At 52.2% G+C, this 26,772-nt stretch overlaps 1 protein-coding gene across 6 annotated transcripts in view; it reads left to right on the plus strand.

Moving 5' to 3' along the window:
* The window catches only part of BMP1 (bone morphogenetic protein 1), a 47,637-nt gene that overhangs the window by 14,737 nt on the left and 6,128 nt on the right, over positions 1-26,772 (plus strand). For 4 of the 6 annotated variants that reach the window (XM_074000417.1, XM_074000419.1, XM_065518572.2 and 1 more), the window contains 9 exons: positions 507-622; positions 12,463-12,565; positions 14,480-14,596; positions 14,865-15,010; positions 15,144-15,339; positions 15,978-16,103; positions 17,196-17,356; positions 17,737-17,917; positions 22,275-22,400. In XM_074000417.1, coding sequence (XP_073856518.1) covers positions 507-622; positions 12,463-12,565; positions 14,480-14,596; positions 14,865-15,010; positions 15,144-15,339; positions 15,978-16,103; positions 17,196-17,356; positions 17,737-17,917; positions 22,275-22,400 — 1,272 coding nt within the window. Of the gene's footprint in view, positions 1-506; positions 623-12,462; positions 12,566-14,479; positions 14,597-14,864; positions 15,011-15,143; positions 15,340-15,977; positions 16,104-17,195; positions 17,357-17,736; positions 19,871-21,588; positions 22,401-26,772 lie in introns of all 6 variants that reach the window. The other 2 variants (XR_012417123.1, XR_012417121.1) reach the window with 2 other exon arrangements.

The following is a 26,772-nucleotide window of genomic DNA, read 5'->3' on the forward strand; positions in this document are numbered from 1 at the left end:
CAGGGCCTGAGGGAGGCAGAGGCCAGGTGCCTGGTGCCACCAAGAAGGCTTAGGCTGCAAGTTTTAGAGAATGGTGTGGCGGGGGAGGGGACCCCATAGGAGGGGCAGTGTCCAAGTGAAGGAGGCCACTGGGTGTAGGCTCAGATGGTGGTCAGAAGCTGAGCCACCACCTTCTGAGGGTCTGTAGGGGCAGAAGTGGGGAAGAACAGGGCAATCCTAGGAGAGGGAGGTGGTGGCACGGAGCCCCACCAAGGGAGCTTGACCTTAACTCTGGAACCCATATTGCCTTCACAAACAGGGCAGCACTGGGCTGGGAGGTAGGATGGTGTGTGCTGTATGTGAGGCAGAAGGGGTGGATCTTACAGGGACAGGACTGCTGCAGACACCCTCCCACTCCTCGGGCATTCTCCCCTCCCTCAGAGGATGCCAGGGGCAGGGGTGGGTGAGCCAGAAGGTGGGGGGATTTGGCGCCTGCAGCCCTGCCCTGTCATTTCCTTTCCTCACAGCCTGTGGAGAGACCCTACAAGACAGCACAGGCAACTTCTCCTCCCCTGAATACCCCAACGGCTACTCTGCTCACATGCACTGCGTGTGGCGCATCTCCGTCACACCCGGGGAGAAGGTACGTGTGGGCTCGGCCTCTGAGCCTTCCCCTCCCCTGCGGGTCCCCATACCTCAGGGACTTCTCCCACGGTGGGAATCAATATGGGTACCAGCGACCTACCTGGTTACCGTAAATGCATTGAGTCCACAGCGCTGATGGGGCACTGCTGTGGGAAGGGGCTCCCGGCATTCACCGCCTTCCCCGGCATCTCCCAATAATTGTAAATTAGTGTTAATTTGCAGATAGCACTTACTATGTAGGTCTATTTTGATTATCTAGTTCTTCTTGGGTGCTTTTCCTACATCACCTCTTTTATGGCTACCTCCACCTTTATTTTACAGATGAGGAAACTGAGGCACAGGGTGGTTAAGTAACTTGCCCAAGGTCACACAGCTGACAAGGACTGAGGTGGGATTGGAGCCCTTCTCAGGTCTGAGTTCCCTTGGATGAGCTGCTCAGCCTGACCCTCAACTCTCATCCATCTCATCAGGGCTTGGGCCAGGGGCTCCTGAAGGGCTCTTCCCAATTCTGACAGGCTCTGGTCCTGGGAACGATTAAGGAATGATAGAAGTGTCTCCAGCAGGATGCTGCCTGGTGGGTCTCTCCTTCCCATCCACCCTTCCTCTTGCTCAGGCCAGGACCCTCCGGTCTTTGCTCTCTGGGCCTGATTTTTTGTTCCTGGCTCTCCACTGGCACTCTATTTCTCCTTCCTCTACCTGTCACCTGCTGTATCAGTTCTGATCCATAGAGAAAGCTCAGCTCCACCTTCTGTCTTACCTTGTGGGGAAGTGCCCAGTTCTCATACTTACTGCCACATGGGGCTGGCTTCGGGCACCCTACGGGATCGGGTCAGAGCTGTCTCCATCTTCACAGTCTAGCTCGGATGTGACCTCCTTCAGGGAGCCTTCCCTACTCATTACTAATTGGTGGCAAGCAGGGTGGACACCGAGTGTGGGGAGGGCCCCCAAGCCTGTCCGGTCAGGTTTCCCACTGCATGGTTGATTATCCCTGTTTGAATACCTAAGGTGATGAGAGGCTCACTACTTTTCAGAATAATTCATTCTGTTCTCTAGCCAGCTCTTTTTTCATTTTTTTCTTGAGATGGAATCTTACTCTATCACCCAAGCTGGAGTGCAGTGGTGCGATCTCAGCTCACTGCAACCTCTGCTTCCCAGGCTCAAGCGATCCTCCCACATCAGCCTCTTGAGTAGCTGGGACTGCAGATGTGCGCCACCATGCCCGGCCAACTTTTTTTCTATTTTTGGTTGAGACAGGGTTTCGCCATGTTGCGCAGGCTGGTCTCGAACTCCTGACCTTAAGTGATCCTCCCGGCTCAGGCTTCCAAAGTGTTGGAATTACAGGCGTGAGCCACCACACCTGGCCTGTAGCCAGGTCTTAATGTTACAACATCTCTTCTTCTCCCTTAAGCTCCTTACTTGCTCTAGTACTTTCCTCAAGAGCAATTTAGGATAATTCACTCCCTCTTTCCCATGTCAGTCCTCGTAACGTGGGGAGATTACTCTCATCCCTCCTTAGAGCCATTCACGGTCTTTTCACAGAGTCTGGACCTCTGCACCAACCCCAAACCTTCTGTGTCCTTTATATTTCTATTGCTCCCAAGAATGAGCTACAAGACTTTCTTTTCCTTGATTGGGACACGATTCTTAATGTCATAGTGCAGCGTTGAGCTGGATTCGATTCTATTATTGGTTGCATTGTTCAGTTCGACATCTCAAGATCATTTTGAATCAGAAAGTCACCATTCATCAGGTAGCCCTCCTCTTACCTCTGCCATGAGCTCCTTTGATAAGCATGTCTTCTAGGTCTGCATCCTGGCCTTTGATCAAAACATAGAACGGCACACAAACCAAAGAAGAACCAAGATTTCCCTCCAAATTGACATTAATCTGTTAATCTAGGCTTTGAGAAGAGTTATTACATCCGTTATGATGCCACTTAAAGTCATGACTATCCAGCCACAGGTGACCACCAGTTGACCAGGATGTGCGCTCCTTCTGAGACCATACCTTGGTCATCTTTCTATCCTTGGCCCAGGAAGTGTTTCATAAATGCTGAATACGTAAGATGCAACGCCTTAGCAAATTAAATCTACTGTTCCACCAGTTGATAAAACCCCTTTAAAAAGGAAGACAAATGTGTTCGACCTGCCTTGTTTCCAGTGAACCCAAACTGGCTCCTAGTCATCAAGTGTTTCTTTTCTAAATGGTCACAGAGCATCTGTTTCTTTGGGGATTGACGTTTGGCCCAGTGGTTTGCAATTCCCAGAATCCGCTCCTTACTCTCCTTCCAGTACACACACCCCTTTGAAGACTGGGAAAGCTTTTACTCTGAGTCCTGCAGATTACACATGCTGATCACATCTGCAAATTATTTGACTGTCTCCTCTGATGTCATTGATGAGCTTGGAAACAAAAATCAATGTAGCGAGATGCTCACGGGCTCTCCTCCTTCTGTGTTATTGAGCTTCTATTTCCTTTTCAAACAATGCTTATTTTCATTTGTTGTAATTTGAAGATCATTCTTACATAGGACAGATTTTTATTGAGAGTTGAGTAATTCTGGCTTCGCTCTTGGTTGACATTCTACCATCTTCCCTTAAAAGTGAACCCTTTCTTCCTTGTTCTGAATCTCTCTTAAAAACGGCAATTTTGGCCAGTATATGGCCCACGCCTGTAATCTCAACACTTAGGGAAGCTGAGGCAGGAGGATCACTTAAGGCTAGGAGTTTGAGACCAGCCTGGCTAACATAGCGGAACTCCATCTCTACAAAAAATTTTAAAAATTAGCTGGGTGTCTGGTGGGTGCTGGTAGTTCCAGCTACTCGGGAGGCTGAGGTGGGAGGATTGTTCGAGCCTGGGAGTTCAAAGCTGCAGTGAGTTATGATTACACCACGACACTCATGCCAGAGGAATAGAGCAAGATCTTGTCTCAAAACAAAACAAAAAATTGCATTCCTTTTTTGCTGTTTTCTACCAGCTATGCCCTGGCTTCCTTTGTTTCCCTCTAGAGGGTTCCCATTACTCCAGCCTTGGGAAATCTCACCCACCGATAATAATAGCAATAACTAACTGACTGAACATATGATTGAGCAACTATGTGCTAAATTATTATTATTATTATTATTTGAGACAGAGTTTCATTCTTGTTGCCCAGGCTGTAGTGCAATGGCATGATCTCAGCTCACTGCAACCTCCTCAGCCTCCTGAGTAGCTGGGATTACAGGCATGTGCCACCACACCCAGCTAATTTTGTATTTTTAGTAGAGACAGAGTTTCTCCATGTTGGTCAGGCTGGTCTCGAACTCCCGGACTCAGGTGATTCGCCCACCTCGGCCTCCCAAAGTGCTGGGATTACAGACGTGAGCCACCACACCCGGCCATGTTAAATTCTTTATGTGTGTTATGTCCAACATTATCGCACAGCAACATTATGGGCCAGATGCTAACATTATCCCTGTTTTGGATATGAGAAAACAGGCTTGGAAAAATTTAGTAACTTCTCCAAAATTACACAAAATTGGATTATGACACAAGAGTCGGTGATTGCGATACTATATGTGTTCTAAAGCCCTGCTGCATTTTGACAATGACTTTAGTGCTCTTCAGCAAACCTGTGTGCCTACTATGTGCCCAGCCCTGGGCCAGCCACCGGAAATGTACAGACCCGCAAGATAGTCGCTGGCCCTGAGCAGCGGAGTCAGGTGGCACGCTACTTACCTTCCTGTCCGGGAGTTTTATGCAGTCGACAGGGGTGTGGCATCTGGGCTAGGATCAGCTTCCTTCCCTGTTCTTCCTGGCTGGCCTGGGCTGGCACTAGTCTCTCTAGTGGACACACATGGCCTTGCCCCCAAAGCCTCTCTCTCTGCCTTGGTGCTGCTTCCACGGCGATTCCCAGAGGACTCCTGTCCTTTTTTTCAGAAGCCTGCCTGGGGCTGCAGAAAGAGAAAAGGGCTAAGTATAAAAATTCCAGATTAGTCAACGAGTGGTTGTAGAAGTACCCGAAGTAAAAACTAGCCACAGTCCTGAATGAAATTGGAGAGTTGTAAGGGAAGCCAAGTGACACCCTGGGGACATGAACATTGAAAGGACCTACAGAGCCTGGTGTGGTAGAATACTAACGGCCTCTCTATCGTTTAACGATTATGTACCACAGAAAGCATTAGGCACCTTACATGCAGGACCTCGCTATTCCCTGTAACACTTTTACGACCTAGGTACTGTTATCCCTACTGTACAGCCAAGAGAATGGAGGCTTCAAGCGCTTGAATAAATCTCCCCAAGTTTACACAGGTAGTAGTGGTGAAATTGGCATTCGGTTCCAGGACTTTCTGACTCCAAAGTCTATGGTCTTTCAAAGGTAAACCTGAAATAATGCCGCCTGCTTTAGTGGATGGACTTTGACATCTATTTTGGCTGTGGAGAAGTTGTTTTTCATTTGCCTCCCAATTCTCAGCTTATTGCTAGAAATGTGAATGATAAGTAAATCTTACCATATACAATTGATTTTGCCTGTCTTGGGTATGTCAAAGTAAAAGAGTCAACTGGAAAGCCTTCTTTTCAGATCCCCCGAGTCTACACTCATGTAACTAGCGGCTGGCGCGGAGAGGACTGACAGTGGTTCCCCAGCAACAGAGGAGAACCTTTATGAGGAGAAGACGGTTTTAAGAAGGGAATCGGCTGGGTACGGTGACTCACACCTATAATCCCAGCACTTTGGGAGGCCGAGGCAGGTGGATTTTCTGAGGTCAGGTGTTTGAGACCAGCCTGGCCAACATGGTGAAACCCCATTTCTACTAAAAATACAAGAATTAGCTGGGCGTGGTGGTGCATGCCTGTAGTCCCAGCTACTCGGGAGGCTGAGGCAGGAGAATCACTTGCGCAAACCCGGGAGATGGAGGTTGCAGTGAACCGAGATCATGCCACTGCACTCCAGCCTGGGCAAGAGTAAGACTCAGTCTCAAAAAAGGAAAAAAAAAAAAAAAAAAAAAGGAATCATGGTCAGTGGATCAAACATTTGCAGAGGAGCCAAGAAGATAAGAACTTTTAGAGCTGGCAGTATCTGCCCTCATTCCCATCCCTGCCTCCTGATACGCTACCTGTTATTCAAGGTCCAACCCAAATTCTTTTTTTTTTTTTTTGAGACTGAGTCTCACTCTGTCGCCCAACCTGGAGTGCAGTGGCATGATCTCAGCTCACCTCGACCTCTGCCCCCCGGGTTCAAGCAATTCTTCTGCCTCAGCCTCCCTAGTAGCTGGGATTACAGGCACCTGCCATTGCCCCCGGCTAATTTTTGTATTTTAAGTAGAGACAGGGTTTCATCATCTTTTTTTTTTTTTTGAGACGAAGTCTTGCTCTTGTCCCCCAGGCTGGAGTACAATGGCACGATCTCGGCTCAATGTAACCTCCGCCTCCTGGGTTCAAGCAATTCTCCTGCCTCAGCCTCCCGAGTAGCTGGGATTACAGGTGTGTGCCACCATGCCCGGCTAATTTTTGTATTTTTAATAGAGACAGGGTTTCACCATGTTGGCCAGGCTGGTCTCGAACTCCCGACCTCAGGTGATCCACCCATCTCGGCCTCCCAAAGTGCTTGGATTATAGGCATGAGCCACCACACCCAGCCCAGCCCAAATTCTTAATGCCTTCCCTGTCTTCCACATCCCCAGCCAGGCCAAAGGGATCCCTGCCTTCTCTGCAAAGCCTGTGCTGGATCCTACCCAAGTTCTGCTTCTTGAAGGGTGTGGGGCTCTGAGGATGAATGGAAAATGGACACTTATCCTTAGCACAGTTGCTGAGCAGAATCGCTTGGCAGGCCCAGAGAAGCCATGTGGAGGATTGGTGGAGGGTGTAACTTTAAGAGCCAGAGTGCCTGAATTTGACTCACAGCTGTGCCATGTACTGGCTGTGTGGTATTGGGGAAGTTGCTTAACCTCTCTGTGCCTGTTTCCCCGTCTATCTACATATATACTTTTTGAGATGGAGTCTCACTCTGTTGCCCAGACTGGAGTGCAATGGCATGAGCTCGGCTTACTGCAACCCCCATCTCTGGGTTCAAGCAATTCTTCTGTCTCAGCCTTCCGAGTACCTGGGACTATAGTCACATGCCACCATGCCTGGCTAATTTTTGTATTTTTAGTAGAGACAGGGTTTCGCCATGTTGGCCAATCTGGTCTCGAACTCCTGACCTCAGGTGATCCACCTGCCTCGGCCTCCCTAAGTGCTGGGATTACAGGTGCGAGCCTCTGTAATCTATAAACTATAAAATGAGCCTGGCGATAGTACCTACCACAAGGGAGGTGCTATCATGTTTGATCTGCTGACCATGATTCCCTTCTTAAAACCATCTCCTCCTCATAAAGGTATGAGGATTAAACAAATTATTATACATAAAGTCCCTGGAGTAGTACCTATCACATAGTGAGAACCCAACTAATGTTAGCTGCTGCTATCTTTCCTATATTCCTAATCTTTTAATTTTATTTAATTATTTTATCGTATTTTTTAGAGACAGAGTCTTGCCCTGTTGCCCAGGCTGGAGTGCAGTGGTGTGATCTCAGCTCACTGCAACCTCCGCATCTCGGGTTCAAGTGATTCTCGTGCCTTAGCCTCCCGAGTAACTGGGACTACTGGCACGTGCCACCACACCTGGCTAATTTTTATATTTTTAATAAAGATGGAGTTTCGCCATGTTGGCCAGGCTAGTCTCAAACTCCTGACCTCAGGTGATCTGCCTGCCTTGACCTCTCAAAGTGCTGGGGTTACAGGCGTGAGGCACCGCGCCCAGCCCAGTCCCTAATCTTTTTTTTTTTTTTTTTTTTGAGATGGAGTCTCGCTCTGTTGCCCAGGCTGGAGTGCAGTGGCTGGATCTCAGCTCACTGCAAGCTCCGCCTCCCGGGTTTACGCCATTCTCCTGCCTCAGCCTCCCGAGTAGCTGGGACTATAGGCGCCCACCACCTTACCTGGCTAGTTTTTTGTATTTTTTAGTAGAGACAGGGTTTCACCGTGTTGGCCAGGATGGTCTCCATCTCCTGACCTCGCGATCCACCCGTCTTGGCCTCCCAAAGTGCTGGGATTACAGGCTTGAGCCACCGCGCCCGGCCCCGTAATCTTTTTAAATGAAGAAATCCTGGTCCACTTCCCCAGGAACCCTATTTCTCTCTAATTCCAGGATTCTTGTCTTAACCATTCCAAATACCAAAAAATCTTAAGCAAACTTCATTCTACTAGCAAAGTTAACATTTATTGAGTGCTTACTCTGCGTTGGGCACTTGTAAATTTTACACATATACGAATTGAACTCCCCTAAGTCCTGGGAGGCAGATAGTATCGTCATTACCCTCTTATAAATAAGGACATGGAGGCACAGAGGAACTGGTTGATGGGCCTAAAGATCATGCAGCTAGGTCAGATTGAAGCCGGACGGTGAGTCACCAAGGGGCAAGATGCTTAACTGGCACGCTGTGGCCAGAAGTGAGGTGTCCTATTACTTCTCCCCTGCCAGCATGCAGCAAGCTTGAGGAGTATTTCCTATATTCAGGAGACTCTGCACCCCATATTGAATCCTCCCAACTCCCCAGTGAAGCCATTATTATCATTTCCAGTTTGGGGGTTTTTTTTGTTTTGTTTTGTTTTTTCTGAGACAGAGTTGCTCTGTTCATGGCTCATGTGATCATGGCTCATTCCAGCCTGGACCTCCCCAGCTCAAGTGATCCTCCCACCTCCACCTCCCGAGTAGCTGGGACCACTGGCATGTGCCATCATGCCCAGCAAGTTTTTAAATTTTTTTGTAGAGATGAGGTCTCACTATATTGCTCAGGCTGGTCTCAAGCTCCCAGGCTCAAGCAATCCTTCCACTTCAGCCACCCAAAGTGCTGGGATTACAGGCATGAGCCACCGCACCCGGCCCCATCTCAATTTCAGACAAAAACACTGAGGCTTAAGGAAGCCGAGCCACAGGCCCAAGTCACCAGCCCGGAAGCGGTGGGGCTGGCCAGGTTTTCTCTGGCAAAGGGCATTGCCCCTGCCACCACAGCACAGCTGTTTCCACACGACAGAAGCCAATACAACTCTTAATTTGACACATCCAGTCTCAATATAGCCATCACTGGGCCTCTCTGTAGCATGCCTCTCTCGGCCAACGCAGGTTTCTTCCTCCTGAGTGATGTGACCTCTGGTTCCTCCTGCTTCTTTGGAGGTCTCGGGTGGGCCCTCTGGGGTTCTGCCGGCTGGGCGTGGTTTCTTCCTCAGCAGCTTTGACATCATCCTCCCCAGACACAGCCAAGGCTGCTTCTAAGGATGAAGGAAAGCGGCGCTTGTCCTCAGCACAGCTGCTGAGCAGAACTGCTTGGCAAGCCCAGGGAGGCCACGTGGAGGAGTGGTGGAGGGTGTGAGTCAGGAGCCAGAGCGCCCTCACTCGGCCCTCTGCATCCCTTCTTCCATCCAGCAACTCCTTTGTTTTTGTTGTTTGTTAGATATACAAATAACATATGCACACAGTAAACAAACTTTTTGAACAATCTAGAAATGCGTAAAATAACAAGTGAATTTTCTCCTCTAGACCCTCCTCTAGATCCCACTCCTCAGAGGTGACTAAGCACTGGGAACACTTTCTGGTGTCTCCTTCCAGACCCTTCTAGGTATACACATGCATGTAAGCATGGATGTGTATATATGTATGTATATATATACAAGACAAAAAGGAATTGTATGCACACGTATATGGTCTTTTGCAATATACCTTGCACTCAGCAATGAATTGTGCCCGCCGTTCCATGCCAGCACTCAGCCATTTTTATGGCTGCTTAGAATGCCATTGTCTTGATTTATCTCAATTTAATTATTCAGTTGCCCCCTGCAGATCTCTATTGATGGATATATATAGATATATAGATATATATACGCACATACACACACATACATATATACTATATATCTTATATAATACATATTTTTTATATATATATAAAATAAAACCAAATTTCCATTCAGTGAGCCAGCACAATCTTGGCTCACTGGAGCCTCAGCCTCCTAGGCTCAGGTGATCCTCCCACTTCAGCCTTCCTAGTAGCTGGAACTACAGACACATGCCACCATAGCTGGCTAATTTTTTAATTTTTGTAGAGATGGGGTCTCACTATGTTGCCCAGGCTGGTCTCAAACTCCTGGACTCAAGCGATCCCCTTGCCTCGGCCTCCCAAAGTGCTCGGTTACAGGTGTGAGCTACCATGTCTTGTCCACATTTGATCATTTTCTAAAAAGTTAAAAGATTAGGTAATGAGACGCCATCTACTCCCTCGCAGGAGCTAGAACAGACTTGCATCTTCAGAGTTTCAAAATGCCAGGACTTATAATAGTAACAATAACTTTTGATGATGATAATAACCAAGAGTAATATATAGTGTGCTTTATTTTATTTTGTATTTTTTTTGAGACAGAGTCTTGCTCTGTCACCCAGGCTGGAGTGCAACGGCACGATCTAGGCTCACTTCAACCTCCGCCTCCTGGGTTCAAGTGATTCTCCTGCCTCAGCCTCCCAAGTAGCTAGGATTACAGGTGCATGCCACCACACCTGGCTAATTTTTTTGTATTTTTAGTAGAGATGGGGTTTCACCATGTTGGCCAGGCTGGTCTTAAACTCCTGACTTCAAGTGATTCATCTGCCTTGGCCTCCCAATGTGTTGGGATTACAGGAGTGAGCCACCACGCTTGGCCTATAGTGTACTTTTCAAAAACATGATCTTACTCAATTATATCACAGAATACCACAATTAATAAGAGACCCCCCCAAATAAATATACTTAAACTCATGTAAGGTTTTTTTTTTTTTTTTTTTGAGGCGGAGTCTCGCTCTGTCGCCCAGGCTGGAGTGCAGTGGCGCGATCTCAGCTCACTGCAAGCTCCGCCTCCCAGGTTCACGCCATTCTCCTGCCTCAGCCTCCCGAGTAGCTGGGACTACAGGCACCCGCTGCCACGCCCAGCTAATTTTTTTGTATTTTTAGTAGAGACGGGGTTTCACCATGTTAGCCAGGATGATCTCGATCTCTTGACCTTGTGGTCTGCCCGCCTCCACCTCCCAAAGTGCTGGGATTACAGGCGTGAGCCACCACGTCCGGCCTTCATGTAAGAATTTTTTAAAAAGAATAGAAGAAAAAGGATGGGCTGTGGAGCTAAGCTGGGTAAGGAGAGAGAATAGATGGGGGTGACCAGCAGTGGCATTGCCCTGGGTGCAGTGGCTTGAAAGTCGCAGTGATGAGAACTGAGGGAAAGACTGGGAACTGAATGGAGAGTGAAGCCCTAGAAACTGAGATTGTAGAGGGGCAGACAATTCTTGATGAAGCCGGCCTGCACGGCGTGACGTGTTGGTGTGTGGTCGGGAAGGTGTAGAGAGGTGGAGAGAGGAGGTCGCAGAACTGACCGGCCAAGAAATGGGAAGGGTCCTCTAGGCGGATATTGGAATCACCAGGTATTCTGATAGGGCCCATGTCAGAGTGACCGGGAGCTCCTCCCCAACTAGCCAGTTGACCCTGGCTACAGACAGCAATTGTCAGTGCCCACCTTGGAGTCTTTCTCATCCTGGCCTCCACTCTGCCTCTAACTCTCCAAGAAGGTACAAGGGAGGCAGACTGTCCCCTTCTCTAGTGGAGAACCCAGCTCTCCCAGAGCAGGAGAGCCCTGAGACCATCGAGTGTTCGCTGCACTGGCCTCGCAGGTCACGGCGAACACATCCCTGGAATCCCTACTTGTTGGAACTCTGAATACCCGACAGGCTTTGGGCCCACTCTGGAACCTACCGAGGAAGTGGTTTCCCCCTGGAAATGGAGGGAAACCATTAAACTCTCTACCTGTTAAAATGCCCATCTGCTAACGAGAATTGGTACTCACCAAGGTGTAACATTCCTCCAGTAGCGAGCGAGCGTTTCCTGAGCTCGGAGGCTGAAATGAGGTGCTCAGGACAGACGGTGCCTGTGCCTTGGAAGTGTGATGTCAGGGTAGGGACTGTTCTCCCCATTGCACGCAGGACACAGCAGAGGCTCAGAGGTTATGTGGTTTGCTTGATAACTCACAGCAGGAAATGCAGAGTGGAGATTCACGCCCAGGCTGTTGTGACTGGGGTCTGAGCTTTCTCATGCGTATGTCTCATCCCTCCCTAAGCCTGGAGCTCCTTGAGGACAGGGACAGATTCAGATCTGGTGTCCTCTCAGCAGTTAGTGTATCCCCCTGCCCAGAATCAGCCCTCAATAAATGATGGGGCCGGGCGCAGTGACGCACTCCTGTAATCCCAGCACTTTGGGAGGCTCAGGTGGGAGGATAGCTTGAGCCTGGGAGGTGGAGGCTGCAGTGAGCTGTGATTGTACCATTGCACTCTAGCCTGGGTGACAAAGCAAGACCCTGACTCAAAAAAATAAAATAAAATAAAAAATGATGATTAGTGACTCAGCCCTTCTTTCCCCCTGCCTCTCCTCTTGGGACCCTTCGTCCCTACTTCAGACCCCTCAGTATCCTCATGCAGCCCTTGGCCCTTCCTACTGCTGTGGAGACCAGTTCCTCTTGAAGGTGTTGTGGGTTGTGTTATCTAATTGACTATGAAGAGAGCTGGAGCCAGAGGTTCTACCCAAAGTGATGGCTGCTCCTCCTCCTGGACCTTCTGGGAAGAAAGCTGACCATACGCAGACCACTGTGGAGGAGGGGCGGTTCTGTGCCAGCAGCTCCTTTCGGGAGCCCGTTAGCTCTCACCCAGGGTGACCTGCCTCGCGTAAGGCAGGCGGTGGTCATCATGGGGCTGGCAGAGGGCTGGTGCAATGTTCAGGACAGCTTAACCCTCTTCCTCCCCTGTTGCCCTAGATCATCCTGAACTTCACATCCCTGGACCTGTACCGCAGCCGCCTGTGCTGGTACGACTACGTGGAGGTCCGAGATGGCTTCTGGAGGAAGGCGCCCCTCCGAGGTAACAGCACCAGCCACCCCCTGCCCCCTCCATGCTGATTCCCTCTCTGAACCACCCTCATCACACTCTTCATCTCCCTCCAGGGCCCAACACTGGCCAGGAATGACATCCCGGTGTGGGAGCCAGGAGTCCTGGCATCATTAGTCCCAGCTAGCTGCGTTGCTCACTTGCTGTGTGACTTTAGGCAAGTGCTGTCCTCGATCTGGACTTCAGAGTCCCCAATGCAGGCTTCTGGGCCTCCCTGTGAAGTCGGCTGTCACCCAGTGGGTGCAAGGAGTCATCGGAATTGACTGAGAGAGACAGACAGGCTGTTCTGTGCATCCCCGTGGCCCCAGGCTCTCTTCCTCATCTGGGCACTTTCAGAGGCTCCACTATTTTTTTTCTGTCTGCCCTTCTGGTTTTTGAGTGCCCACAGTGCAGCCTGGCTCAAAAGAGAGTCATCATAACCCGCCAGCCCATCTCCTAACTCACTCACTGCCGAGGGCTGCACAGTGGGCACCGTGGCCCGACCTTGTTTGCATAGGATACTGTGTCCCGAGGAGGGTAGGGGGCAGGAGGTGAGTCAGTGGGAATAAGTGGGTCAGAAGCACAGAACAGAAGGTGCTTTAATGAACCTAGAATTAGGGCAAAGGGAGGCAGGTGATCCTAGAGGGTATTTGCAGCAAGCCCGAGGAGCTGTATGAATCTCCTCCTAGCTGGACATGATCATAAGGAGCTCAGGACCACTGTGTGGGCAACAGAACCTCTTCTCCTCAGCCTGTGCCTAAAACAGCCAGACAGATCTTGCTAACCTCTATTTTCGCCCCAGTTTCCGATATTTAAATATTTCTTTTTGGTCACTCAAAGCAGCTGGCCTTACAACACTTCCTCTCGCAGACGTGTTAGTGTTTTTCCAAGATGGGAGTTTCTTTTTCATAACTTACATTCCTGGGCCAGCACCCTCTGTCCCTTGCTGAATGTTGGGAAACACCGGCCTTATTAGGAACACACAACTCATTCCTAGTTGATTCTTGACTACAAAGAATTCCACAGATGGCCGACCTCATCCACTTATGTTGATTCTTATTCATTTTTATTTCAAAGTGGACATTTTCTGACCTAGTCCCCAGATTCTGGGATTTATTTAGGGTCCTGGGGCATCCCTTGCATTTGAACAAATAAAAGCATGTCTGTAAGGGCAGTTTGTAATGTGTAAAGAAGGTCATGTTTCTTTCTGATTATACTTCTGATTTTATTTCTGATTTGGTCTCTTCTTTGCATAGAGACCAAATAAGAAAAGGTAAATATGATGGTAATATGCTCTTTAGAAAGGTAAATAGAACACATATATATAGTTGGACATTATAAAGATCTACCTTAGCCAGGCATGGTGGCTCACACCTGAAATCCCAGTACTCTGGGAAGCCAAGGTGCGTGGATCACCTGAGGTCAGGAGTTCGAGACCAGCCTGGCCAACATGGCAAAACCTCACCTCTACTAAAAATATGAAAATTAGCTGGGCATGGTGGCAGATGCCTGTAGTCCCAGATACTTGGGAGGCTGAGGCAGGAGAATTGCTTGAATCCAGGAGGCAGAGGTTACAGTGAGCCGAGATCGCACCACTGCACTCCAGCCTGGGTGACAGAGTGAGACTCCATTTCAAAAAAATAAAATAAGATAAAATGAAAAATAAAGATCTACCTTTCCTCCTAGAAATAGACTCATATCCTATCCCTCAAGTGGTCTCTGGGTCTCCAAAGCCAAGCTGGACCTTGGACCAGACAGAAGCCAACTGGAGGGTGTACAGTCTTGAGAATGTGTGAAGTAGGGTGGCCACAGATCAGGGCCCAAGCACCCACGCCTCCTGGAGAGGTGGGGCCTCTATAGGGGGTGTCCTCAGGGTTCACCACTCTTTCATCCACACTGTCCGTGCAGGCCGCTTCTGCGGGTCCAAACTCCCTGAGCCCATCGTCTCCACTGACAGCCGCCTCTGGGTTGAATTCCGCAGCAGCAGCAATTGGGTCGGAAAGGGCTTCTTTGCAGTCTATGAAGGTACTGAGGAAGGCGGTGGGCGGGAGGGGTCAGATAGGAGGTCTCTGGGCATCCTAGAACATCCCTCCTGGCACCTGAGGGGCAAGACCATGGGTCCCCAAGGGAAGAAGCAGAGAGAATGATGGGATTGCCTGGGACTGGGGGGTTGGTGGGGAACTGAAAAGCTGGGGGACATGGGAGGGACTGGAGGAGTGGGGAAAAGAGCTCCCCAGCAGGGCAGAGCATGCTGACTCACCACTCCTTCCCACCCTATCCTGTGTCCCCACAGCCATCTGCGGGGGTGATGTGAAAAAGGACTATGGCCACATTCAATCACCCAACTACCCAGATGATTACCGGCCCAGCAAAGTCTGCATCTGGCGGATCCAGGTGTCTGAGGGTTTCCACGTGGGCCTCACATTCCAGTCCTTTGAGGTAGGTCATCGGCCCTGTGATCTGACATTTGAATCCTGCACTCGCTCCCTGGGACAGCTGCCTCTCTTTGGGCTCCCGGGGGTGGGTCTCTGGCAGCCAGAGCCCCTTCCACTGATGAAGCCTCAACGCCTAGATTGAGCGCCACGACAGCTGCGCCTACGACTATCTGGAGGTGCGTGATGGGCACAGTGAGAGCAGCACCCTCATCGGGCGATACTGTGGCTACGAGAAGCCCGATGACATCAAGAGCACATCCAGCCGCCTCTGGCTCAAGTTCGTCTCTGACGGGTCCATTAACAAAGCGGGCTTTGCCGTCAACTTTTTCAAAGGTGCCTCCTCTCCTACTCTCCCCTGCCCCAAGGTGCTCCGTGACCTTCATTCCTTCTTCATTCACTCATTCAACACGGAGACTCTAGCAGACATATGGATGCCAGTGAGACCCCAGGGACGTGCCCTTAAGAAGCTTGGGGCTAGCTGGGGAGAAGAGATCCCCCAATGTGGATTAGAGGCAGGACCTGCTGTAGGACTCAGGGAGGAAAAAAGGCAGTTGGAGGGTTTTTTTTACCTGTGTGACCTTGGGCGGGATATTCTCCCTGAACCTCAGTTTCTCATCGGTAAAATGGGCACAGTAACAGTCCATCCGCCACAGGCTTCACATAAGCATTGATGGAGAAATGAAAGAGGGGTCCTTAGTCAAGGAACGGCACATGAGAGACACCGGCCCAGTCCATGTGCTCAGAAGGAGGGCTCTGTGGGGTCCCTCTGTGGGGTTCCAGCCATCGGGGAGCTGGGTGGGTCTTGGGGCTGAGTGGACAAGTGAGGCTCACAGCCAACTTCTTCCCTTGAATGGGGGTGAGGGGTGGTCATAAGAAGCATGAGGGACCCTGAACTTGACTCCCAAGCAGAGGTGGGAAGAGTGACCAGGCCCCTGCCTGGGGTTTGTGACACCCTTTCCTTCCCACCACAGAGGTGGACGAGTGCTCTCGGCCCAACCGCGGGGGCTGTGAGCAGCGGTGCCTCAACACCCTGGGTAGCTACAAGTGCAGCTGTGACCCCGGGTACGAGCTGGCCCCAGACAAGCGCCGCTGTGAGGGTGAGTGCCCCCAGACTGCCTCCGACCCTGTTCTCTCCCTGGCCCCAGCCCACCTACCCAGACATTTTTTTTTTTTTAGACAGGCTCTTGCTCTGTCACCCAGGCTGGAAGTACAGTGGCTCAATCTTAGCTCACCACAGCCTCCAACTCCTGGGCTCAAGCAATCCTCTCACCTCGCCTCCCAAGTAGCTGGGACTACAGGCGCACACCACCTTGCCCGGCTAATTTTTAAAACTTTTTTGTAGAGATGAGGTCTTACTTTGTTGCCGAGGCTGGTCTCAAACTCCTGGCCTCAAGTACTCCTCCTGCCTCGGCCTCCCAAAGTGCTGCGATCACAGGCTTGAGTCACTGCCAAGATTTCTTACGCCCTTGGACAGCCCCCTTCCTGGAAAAGCTAGACGGATACCCCAACACTCTTTTCGTAGCTCATGGATGAGAAATACATGTCACATTGCAACCCCAAGAACACGCTGTCCCCCTGTAGGCTGCATTCTAGCTCTGGGTTTGTTTTGTTTTTTCATTCTTGGACGGTTTTTTGGGGTTTTTTTGTAAATGGCCATCTTGACCTGCTAATTGATATCACCACCCACCAGGGTGTTATGATCTACAGGTTGGGAAACCCCTGTTGTGGGACAGGCACTGTTTCCGCCTCTCCACGCATCGTCCCGAGATGCTGGGGACAGCACTCCGAGGCTAATAGCTCCAGCTCACTAGGCCAATCTTGCCGTGCCCCTGAGCCGCTCCCTTTCCTGCACCTCCCAGGACCACCCCTCCCTGAACTGCTTTGCCTGAGCCCCTTACTCCCCTCACTCCCTCTTGGCAGATCCTTGGCCTGTTCATTTGCAGAGAAGATAGAAATGGCCACACTGCTGACCCCTTAGTCCCCCCACTCCTCCCTACAGGCTCACCCCTGAAGACACCGAACCCACCCTGCCTCCTCCCGTCTGCCCCAGAGGGACCAGACACAGGTCCCTGAGCCTTGGGGAGTCCACAGGCTCCCCATCTTCTCCTTACTGCTTCCCAGCCCACGTCTCAGCCCTTTCCCATGGCAGGGGCTCCCTGCAGATGATGCCACTTTCCTTGTCCCTGCAGCTGCCTGTGGCGGATTCCTCACCAAGCTCAATGGCTCCATCACCAGCCCAGGCTGGCCCAAGGAGTACCCCCCCAACAAGAACTGCATCTGGCAGCTGGTGGCCCCCACCCAGTACCGCATCTCCCTGCAGTTTGACTTCTTCGAGACAGAGGGCAATGATGTAAGTGCCCACCGGGGGCTGAGGTGGGGCAGGAAGCTGTGAGGCGTGGGCATTCAGCTCGATGCCTGCTTCGTGTCCTCCGAGAGCAGGCCCAGCAGAAACACTCTGCAAATGTCAAGGAGAGACTGCTCTCAGCTCGGGAAACACAGGAGGGAGGGCCCCGAAGGGGGTGGGGGAACATGTGGCAAGTGGGAGGAAGTGTGGAGGGGTGTGGAGCAAGGGAAGGCTTAGGGCTGGCTTGAGGAGCACAGGAGGATCCAGTGATGGGGAGCAGCTAAGTCAAGGCTAAAGGATGTGCAGAGCAGAGAGCTTCCCAAGGGCGGGAGTAGTCAAGAGAGGTTTCCTGGAGGAAGCGGACCTGCAGCTGGGCTTCCCTGCAGGTGTGCAAGTACGACTTCGTGGAGGTGCGCAGTGGACTCACAGCCGACTCCAAGCTGCATGGCAAGTTCTGTGGTTCTGAGAAGCCCGAGGTCATCACCTCCCAGTACAACAACATGCGCGTGGAGTTCAAGTCCGACAACACCGTGTCCAAAAAGGGCTTCAAGGCCCACTTCTTCTCAGGTATCCCCGGACTGCCCAGCTCCTAGCCCCGCCTCTCCTCGGAGAACAGGGCTCCCTTTCTCCCTGCCCCTGCACCCCTGTACTCCCCAGCCCTCCCTCGTGCCAGGCAGGCAGAGTCTGCCCCCTGCTCCCCACCACTTCACTCCCCCATCAAGCCAGCCCTTCTGGTATCCAAATCCCATTATTCCTGAGCCCTCAGGGCTGTAATGGCTGGGGCCTGAGGATGGGTAGAACATAAGCATTCAGAAATCAGCGCCCAGAAGTGAAGAAGAGGGTATTCCAGGTGTCAGGAGCTGTGCGAGCCAAGGCCTGGGAGAGGGCAGGTCCTAGGAACAGGCAGTTCAAGAATGTGGGTGGATGGAGGAGAGGCAGGTGTTTGCCTTGGACTGTGTGGGGCAGAGTCTCTGGCAGTGGCAGACTTCTAATCAGACCCTCTACAAGCCAAATAGGTTCATACTGGGGCCTTCAGAAAGATGAGTCGTGGCTGGGTGCAGTGGCTCACGCCTGTAATCCAAGCACTCAGGGAGGCTGAGGCGGGAGGATCACTTGAGCCCAGGAGTTCAAGACCAGCTTAGACAACATAGCAAGACCCCATCTCTATAAAAAATTTTAAAATTAGCAGGTGTAGTCATGTGTGTCTGTAGTCCCACCTACTTAGGAGGCTGAGGTAGGAGGATTGCTTGAGCCCAGGAGTTTGAGGCTGCAATGAACAATGATCTCATCACTCACTCCAGACCGTTTCTAAAAATTTTTTTAAAAAGGAGAAGGATGAGTCACCTGCTTCCTTCAATACCAAAGCCTTAGGGCTCCCCTGGGCCGGTGGGCAGGAACTCAGATCCAATTAGCACATGTTGATTGACAGTTGCCCCACCTAAGGCCTGGGCTCCAGTCCCTTGGCCTCATTTGGGCCTTTGATGGCCCCATCTTTGGGTGGTCTCAATGGTGATCAGCAGCCCCTGGCCCAGCCTCTCTGAGCTGATCCTCCGGGTCCAGGAGATCTCCCCTTCTTTGTGAATCACTCAGCCCTTCACCCTGGGGCGAGGCTGTAAGGCAGCTGGTGGTCCCCAGAGGTAACAGGGCCCAGGCCCATGCAGTGAAGGGCATGAGTGGAGTGGAGCTGGGGAGAGAGGGAGGTCAGGGTCTGGCTGGAGCAGGCCCATGGATCCTCACTCCCGGCCTGCCTGCTGGGCTGGACAGGGAATAGGCAGGAAGGCAGGTGCCCACGGCCGAGTCCATGCTGCCTTCCTTCTCCCCTCCTTCGCCCAGGGTCCTGCATCCTCCGCCCCCTCTGTGGCTGCCCTGTACCCCTGCCTGACCCCTGGATGCCATGCCCCTGCCCCTGCACTGGCTCCCTGCTTGGCACTGCCAGCCACCCTGCTCTGCCCGTTGACCTCCTACCCCCAGCCCCCGCTTGCTGAGACCCTCCCCATGCCAGGCCAATTTCTTCCTTCCCTGTGCCCACCTGGGACTCCTAAGAGGTGCTCGCCAGAGGGTTGAGAGGATGTAACACCTGCTCAGGGGCAGGCTCTGCCCCGGGAAACCATTACCTGCTTACTCTCGTCTCTTTCTGCCCTTCTGTTGCTCCAGTCTTGGAGGGGGCAGGGGACCGACACTCACATCTGTCAGGCCTGGAGTTACTGCTCTGCCCCCATGCCCCGGTCGACACTATGCCCGCCCCACCCTCAGCCCTGCACAGAGACACACACGCCCACACGCACACACTTGTGCACACACATTGCCCCATCGCACAAGAAACCTGCAGAGGACCCCCACTGGGGGCATCGAGGCTCAGCCCTCAGGGCCTGGGGCATCTGACTCTGGCCCCCGAGAAGGGGGGCTATTTGGACTTTTGGGACACCCACCGAGGAGACCCTAAGCCAAGAAGGAGAAGAAAGAGCCTGAAGACCTTCAGTCTGACCCCTGCCACCTTCCGGGGCATTTGGGCACTGTAGGGTGAGTGCCACCTCCTTGCTTGGGCCCATGCCCACCTCCTCCACCCCACCCCCCTGCAACCTGCTCCCCCCAGCTCCCAGGTGAGGCTGCCCACTCCTGTCCCGGACACGGAAGCAGCCTTCCTCAGGACTCACTTTCCCCCACTCATTCATCCAGCCATTCACTTACCCGTCTATTTGCATTTGGCAGGTATAATTTTACCCGTGCTGTGTACCAGGCACTGGACTAGGTTTCTGGGGCACACATGTGAGGAAGGGATGGAGTGAAGACTTTGCTCAGTCTATAAGCTAGACTCCCCAAAGCTTCTAGCACAGTCACTGGAGATGTCCTCAGTGAACCCCAGGATGGCTTGCAGGGTGCCCTTCACCCCCACATTTTCTGCAGGGCTGATTCAAAGGCAGCTCATGGAGGGCTCTTGATCAGGCCCCCTCTGATGTGTTAACTGAGCAAGAACCCTTGAGAAGGACTTGGGGACTCCACCTCTTGGCCTGGGTTCCTGTGGCCCCTCGGGGTCTAGCCTACCTGGTCATGGGTTGGAGAAGCAGGGCCTTCTGGAAGCCGATGTTCCAGCCCTTGGGCCCCCGTCCTGATGGGGATCAGGAATAGGCCCCCTTGCACAGATCCCCGCCTGGCCAGTTCAATGCCAGCAGGCATCTTTCCACCTCATGGTTCATCTCGGGAATTCTGGGAGTCTACTGGGATCCCTCACCTTCCCTGGATATGCCTGCTTCTATGCCATGCACACCATCCCCCAAGTGACCACAGACAGACCTGAATGTATGTGGCTGTGGCACACACACCCGTGACCATGTGCACTTCTGGGCTTTGGGGCACAGATTGTGTGTTTGTCACGTGAGTGTATGTGTGGGTCTCTGACACGTGGCCGTTGCCCCTCTGCCAGCCATCTGCTAATGAGCTACATCTCTGCCTTTACACGTGATGTTGTATCCAGGTCTAGGTGTCCATGCACCTGTGTGTGCAGATGTGTCCTGTCCCTGGGTGTGTCCGTGCCTGTCTGTGCGTTGATATCTGTGCCTGCCTCCTCACACATAGGTGGGAGTGCAGAGTGTGTATCCTCTGTATGCACCTGTACACAGGCTGGGCGGGCAAGTGAGGATGTGTGTGTAGTTGGCTGTGTCTGTATCTGCATTTGCATGGTGTATTGGAGCTGCGTGTCTGTGCGTGTGTGGGTAGTGTGTACCATGTGCATATGTATGTGTGTGCCTGTGGACCAGCACCTGTGTTGCCACATTTGGGTAACAGTACCTCCATGCACTGGGTCTGCAGGTGTATTTGTGAGTGTGTGTGTGTGTCTAACATACTCTGTAGATGTTGCCACCTGAATGAGAGCCAGAGTGGAGCTCTCCCAGCCCTTCCCAAGTACTGCTCCCCTCTACCGACGACTCCCCAGTTCTCTCCTTCCCTGATGCAATGCACACCTAGTGGGCTATGCGTGCCATCCCTCCAGGCCTTCTCCTGCCACAGGCTCTGTCTCTGTCCCGTCGCTGTGCCTTCTGCCCCTGCTAACCCAGCCCTCCGTGCCCTGGCTGCACCCAGACATGGCCACCCTGCATGTATGTCCGCCCGCCCTCCCGTCCCACCCTGCCCTCGGACCCACCTCGGAGGCCCTGGGTCTGGTTTTCACTGCTGTCCCTCCCTGGTCCCTGCCCTCCACCCCCACCCCTTGGTCCCTGTTCTCCTTCTCTCTCTCGTTTCAGAAAAGAGGCCAGCTCTGCAGCCCCCTCGGGGACGCCCCCACCAGCTCAAATTCCGAGTGCAGAAAAGAAACCGGACCCCCCAGTGAGGCCTGCCAGGCCTCCCGGACCCCTTGTTACTCAGGAACCTCACCTTGGACGGAATGGGATGGGGGCTTCGGTGCCCACCCACCCCCCGCCTCCACTCTGCCATTCCGGCCCACCTCCCTCTGGCCGGACAGAACTGGTGCTCTCTTCTCCCCACTGTGCCCGTCCACGGACCGGGGACCCTTCCCCGTGCCCTACCCCCTCCCATTTTAATGGTGTCTGTGACATTTCCTGTTGTGAAGTAAAAGAGGGACCCCTGCGTCCTGCTCCTTTCTCTTGCAGTCTGCTTGTCCATGTGTCTGTTTTTCCACTTGTCCATCTGTCCAGTAAGCAGGTAATGGTGACCCATGCTGGTCCGCTCGGACCCCCGTCCTCCTCTCCCCACAGCTGGGCCCCGCTCAGCTGGTCCTGCTGGATGCAGTGCCCCTTTGGACCCCCTTGTCACCTGGCCTCCCAGTCCCCACCACCTGGCCTGGCCAGCTCTGGCCAGCTGTTGCTCTGTCCCGGTGGGAGAAAGCCCAGCCAGGCCTCCACTTCCCCTGGGGCGTCCATACCTCAGCCCTGCACAGACCCAGCGTCTGCCCTTATTTGCTCCCCTGCAGACAAGGACGAGTGCTCCAAGGATAACGGCGGCTGCCAGCAGGACTGCGTCAACACGTTCGGCAGTTATGAGTGCCAGTGCCGCAGTGGCTTCGTCCTCCATGACAACAAGCACGACTGCAAAGAAGGTACGGGCTGCATGCCAGGGGCGTCTGGGCTTGAAGGACCTGCTGCTGGGAGCGGAAGGCCAGCGGGTCATCTCTGTCGGCCTCCGTTTAGATTCTGGGGCCCAAGTGATCTCTGAGGCCCTGTCGTTCCCCCTCCCGCAATGTCACACACTCACTTCTGTTGCCCACATTAAGAGAGGAGGAGCTCACGGCTGCTTCGAGGCTTCATTTTCAGACTTTTCTAGTTTGCGCTTCTTAAAACCATGTCCAAGTCTCTGTGTGACTTCCTACTGGCACAGAGGCAAGAAAGGATAGTGGGTAAGAGCACAGTCTCCAGAGCCAGGTGGCCTGGCCCAGCCCTGCTGCTTCGCTAGCTGTGTGCCTTTGAGTGACTCTTTACCCTCTCTGTGCCTTGGTTTGCTCCTGCGTAAAATGTAGATAATAATAATAGTACCCACCTCAGAGGGGCACTGGGAGCTCGACATGCCCCAAGCAGGGACTGGCTCACTGCAAGCACAATGGCATCTGTTACCATTATCGGTCACACTTATAACCCCTGGGGATGCTCAGAACAGGGCCACTGCCTTCCTGGCAGTGAAGCCCCGCACACATTTAAAAATAGCTCTAGGCTGGGCTCGGTGGCTCATGCCTGTAATCCCAGCACTTTGGGAGGCCGAGGCAGGAGGATCGCTTGAGCTCAGGCATTCAAGACCAGCCTAGGCAACATAGTGAGACGCTGTCTCTATTTTATTTTTAAACAGGTTTTTAAACCAAAAATAAAGTAAAATAGGCCGGCGCAGTGGTTCACACCTGTAATCCCAGTACTTTGGGAGGCTGAGGCGGGCAGATTGCTTCAGCCCGGGAGTTAAAGACCAATCTGGGCAACATGGTGAAACCCCATCTCTGCAATAAGTACAAAAAATTAGCTGGGTGTAGTGGTGCACACCTATAGTCCCAGCTACCCTGAAGGCTGAGGTGGGAGAATCACCTGAGTCTGGGGAGGTTGAGGCTGCATGAGCCGAGATCACACCATTGCACTCCAGCCTGGGTGACAGAGTGGGAAAAAGCAAATAAAAATATAAATAAATAAATAAATAAAGCCAAATAAAAACAGCTCTCAGGGCATCACCAGCCTGGGTGACAGACTGGGAATAAATAAATAAATAAATAAATAAATAAATAAAGCAAAATAAAAACAGTTCTCAGGGCATCACCAGCCTGGGTGACAGACTGGGAATAAATGAATGAATGAATGAATGAATGAATAAATAAATAAATAAAGCAAAATAAAAACAGCTCTCAGGGCATCACCAGCCTGGGTGACAGACTGGGAATGAATGAATGAATGAATGAATGAATGAATAAATAAATAAATAAATAAATAAAGCAAAATAAAAACAGCTCTCAGGGCATCACCAGTATCCCCTAATACCTCCTGGGCCTTGATAGCTCACAGGCCCGCTCTAAGTCAGGGATTCCCCTGTGGCCCTTGCCTGCTGGCTGTGTCCAATCCCAGCAGCACAACATAGACTTGCCTCTACCACTGAATGTCTGTGTGACTTTGGGTGAGTCACTCAACCTCTCTGTGTTTCAGTTTCCTCATCCATGAAATGATAAAAAATGATAGGCCAGGCGCAGTGGCTCACGCCTGTAATCCCAGTACTTTGGGAGGCCAAGGTGGGTGGATCACTTGAGGTCAGGAGTTCAAGACCAGCTTGACCAACATGATAAAAACCCTGTCTCTACTAAAAATATAAAAAATTGGCCAGGCGTGGTGGCACGCACCTGTAATCCCAGCTACTCAGGAGGCTGAGGCAGAAGAATTGCTTAAACCTGGAAGGAGGAGGTTGCAGTGAGCCGAGATCATGCCACTGCACTCCAGCCTGGGCAACAGAGCAAGACTCCATTTCAAAAACTAAAAAATAATAAAAATGATGCCTACCTTGCAAGGTACTAAGCTTTATAGACATGGCTGTGAGCCCTTAGCACCATGCTTGGCAAGTGATTCTTCCTACCCCGGTTAGGTTGACAACCCAGTATAAACAGATGCGCTGCTCACAAGCAGACACAGAACCGAAGCCCTCAACAGTGAACCAGTGGACAGTCGAGGGCTTCCAACCCTGTGACTTCAGGCTTCCCAAATACACAGTTCCTGAGTCATGGAACTAGCTAGAGGGGACCTTATACTGATGTTGTCTAAACTGCATTCTGCCTCTGTACTCCCTTGTGTCAAAAGGTTGTTTGATAAAGAACAGAATCCATAAGATAGCCAGGACAGGGGTGAAGCTCCTGGAGAAGATGGACTGTTTACCTTTCCATCTGCTGATTCACCTTAGAAGCACGTGTGGTTTCTTACTCAGGTGGTAGGTTAATTACAGATCCGTAAGCATTTCCTGATTCCTACAGAGGACCCAGCACTTTGCAAAGATCTGTAGGGAATTCAAGACAGGAGCCCCTCTGTTCCCATGGAGATTGCAGCCTAGCTGGGGAGAGACATGGGCGTGCAAGGAACACAGGGGACATGGAAGGCCAGAGCGCAAAGAGGGAGGGCAGGGAGCTGTGTGAACTCACCGATGGGTAATGGTGACAGCTCATGGTTCAAGTATGGGTAGACAGGAGCTTCACCTGCCTCCACCAGGGACTTGCGAGGGCCCTGTTTTCGGGGCTCTCGTGCTGTATCTTGCCCATTCTTTTCCCCACCAGCCATAGTGCCTGGCCACCTGTTTCCCCGAGTGAAACATGTCCGATGATATGATCATGAATAATGATCATCAGCTTTTTAATTTGAGTTGGGGCCGGGCGTGGTGGCTCATGCCTATAATCCCAGCACTTTGGGAAGCTGAAGGGGGCAGATTGCCTGAGCTCAGGAGCTCAAGACCAGCCTGGGCCACATGGCAAGCCTGTAGTCCCAGCTGCTTGGGAGGCTGAGGTGCAAGAATGGCTTGAACCTGGGAGGCGGAGGTTGCGGTGAGCCAGGATCGCGCCACTTCACTCCAGCCTGGGCAACAGAGCAAGACCCTGTCCACCCCCGGCTACAAAAAAAAAAATTGAGTCGGGGAAGCCATGCTTTTCAGAGGCAGAAGTCAGATTGCCGTGGATTGAGGAGATCGGCAGTGAGAGTGGCCATAGCAAGTGTTCCGGAAGACAAGCTGGAAAGAAAAGGAGAGAGGATGGGCTGCAGCTGGAGGGGCCTGGGAGAGCTCTTTCAGGATGTGTGAAGCTTCTGAGGCTGCAGAGCTGAGGGATAGCGTGAGGCTGGATCATTTGTGGTGTGAGGGTTCCCAGGTGTGGGCAGCAATGAGCTGCGGCTCCCAGAAGGGCAGTCCGTCCTGACGGGGAGGAGGGACACTTGAGGCTGCAGGGCAGCAGGGCAGGTGGGTTTGCAGGTCGGAGTCCGGAGGTTGAAAGCATTCATAGTGGAGGGCCCTGGCTTTCTCAGGAGGTAGGAGAGAGGTGGTCTACCACAGGGAGCTGACACAGTGGCTTGAGGAGGGGGCTGGATGTTGGCAGCAGTTACTAAGGACGTGAGAGATGGAGCTGGTAAAGGCCAAATCCAAAGAGTGTCAAGTGGTCTGGGGGACCAGGTGAGGCTGGAGCCACAGGTGGGGTTTTCTAAGATGGTGCTGCGCAGAGCCGGAGATGCAGGGCCACGCAGGGTGCAGAGGAGCAGGCTGAGTGGTCAGCCCTGCAGTCGGTTAAGTCAATCGAGGAGGAAATACTGGGAGAGAATGGAAAGATCAAGACCCTGGAGGTCTCTCTAAAAGTAAGAGGCCAGCCGGGCACAGTGGCTCATGCCTGTGACCCTAGCACTTTGGGAAGCTGAGGCAGGAGGATCGCTTGAAACCAGGAGTTTGAGATCAGCGTGGGCAACATAGTGAGACCCCATCTCTAGAAAAACTGAAAAGGAAAAAAATTACCCAGGTGGCATGCCTGTAGTCCCAGCTACTCGGGAGGCTGAGGCAGGAGGATCACTCGAGCCTGGGAGCTCAAGGCTATGGTGAGCTATGATCGCACCACTGCACTCCAGCCTGGGTAGCAAAGTGAGAACCGGTTTTTCTTTTTGTTTTTTAATTTTAATGAAGCCGAATGACCATGGTCAGGAAGGTGAGGTCCTGAGCACCCCAAGGAACAGGAAGAGGCCACAGAGGGGTGATGTGTTTGTGATGTGGAGAAACAGTGGATGACGACAAAGCCCTCAAGGAACTGAGAGGCTGTCTTGGGTGGACCATTATGTGTCTGTTGACTTCACCTGGGAGGGTAGCAGGAGTGGGGGTGGGGAGAACTGAGTCAGGTGTCAAAGTCCCCTCTGACTGTCCAGGCTGCTGGAAATCAGTAGATGACAGCTTCAAGAAGGGGCACAGGTCAGCCGGGTGCAGTGGCTCATGCCTGTAAT

The sequence above is a fragment of the Macaca fascicularis genome, chromosome 8 (assembly GCF_037993035.2).
Source record: "Macaca fascicularis isolate 582-1 chromosome 8, T2T-MFA8v1.1".
In the NCBI taxonomy this organism is placed as follows: Eukaryota; Metazoa; Chordata; class Mammalia; order Primates; family Cercopithecidae; genus Macaca; species Macaca fascicularis.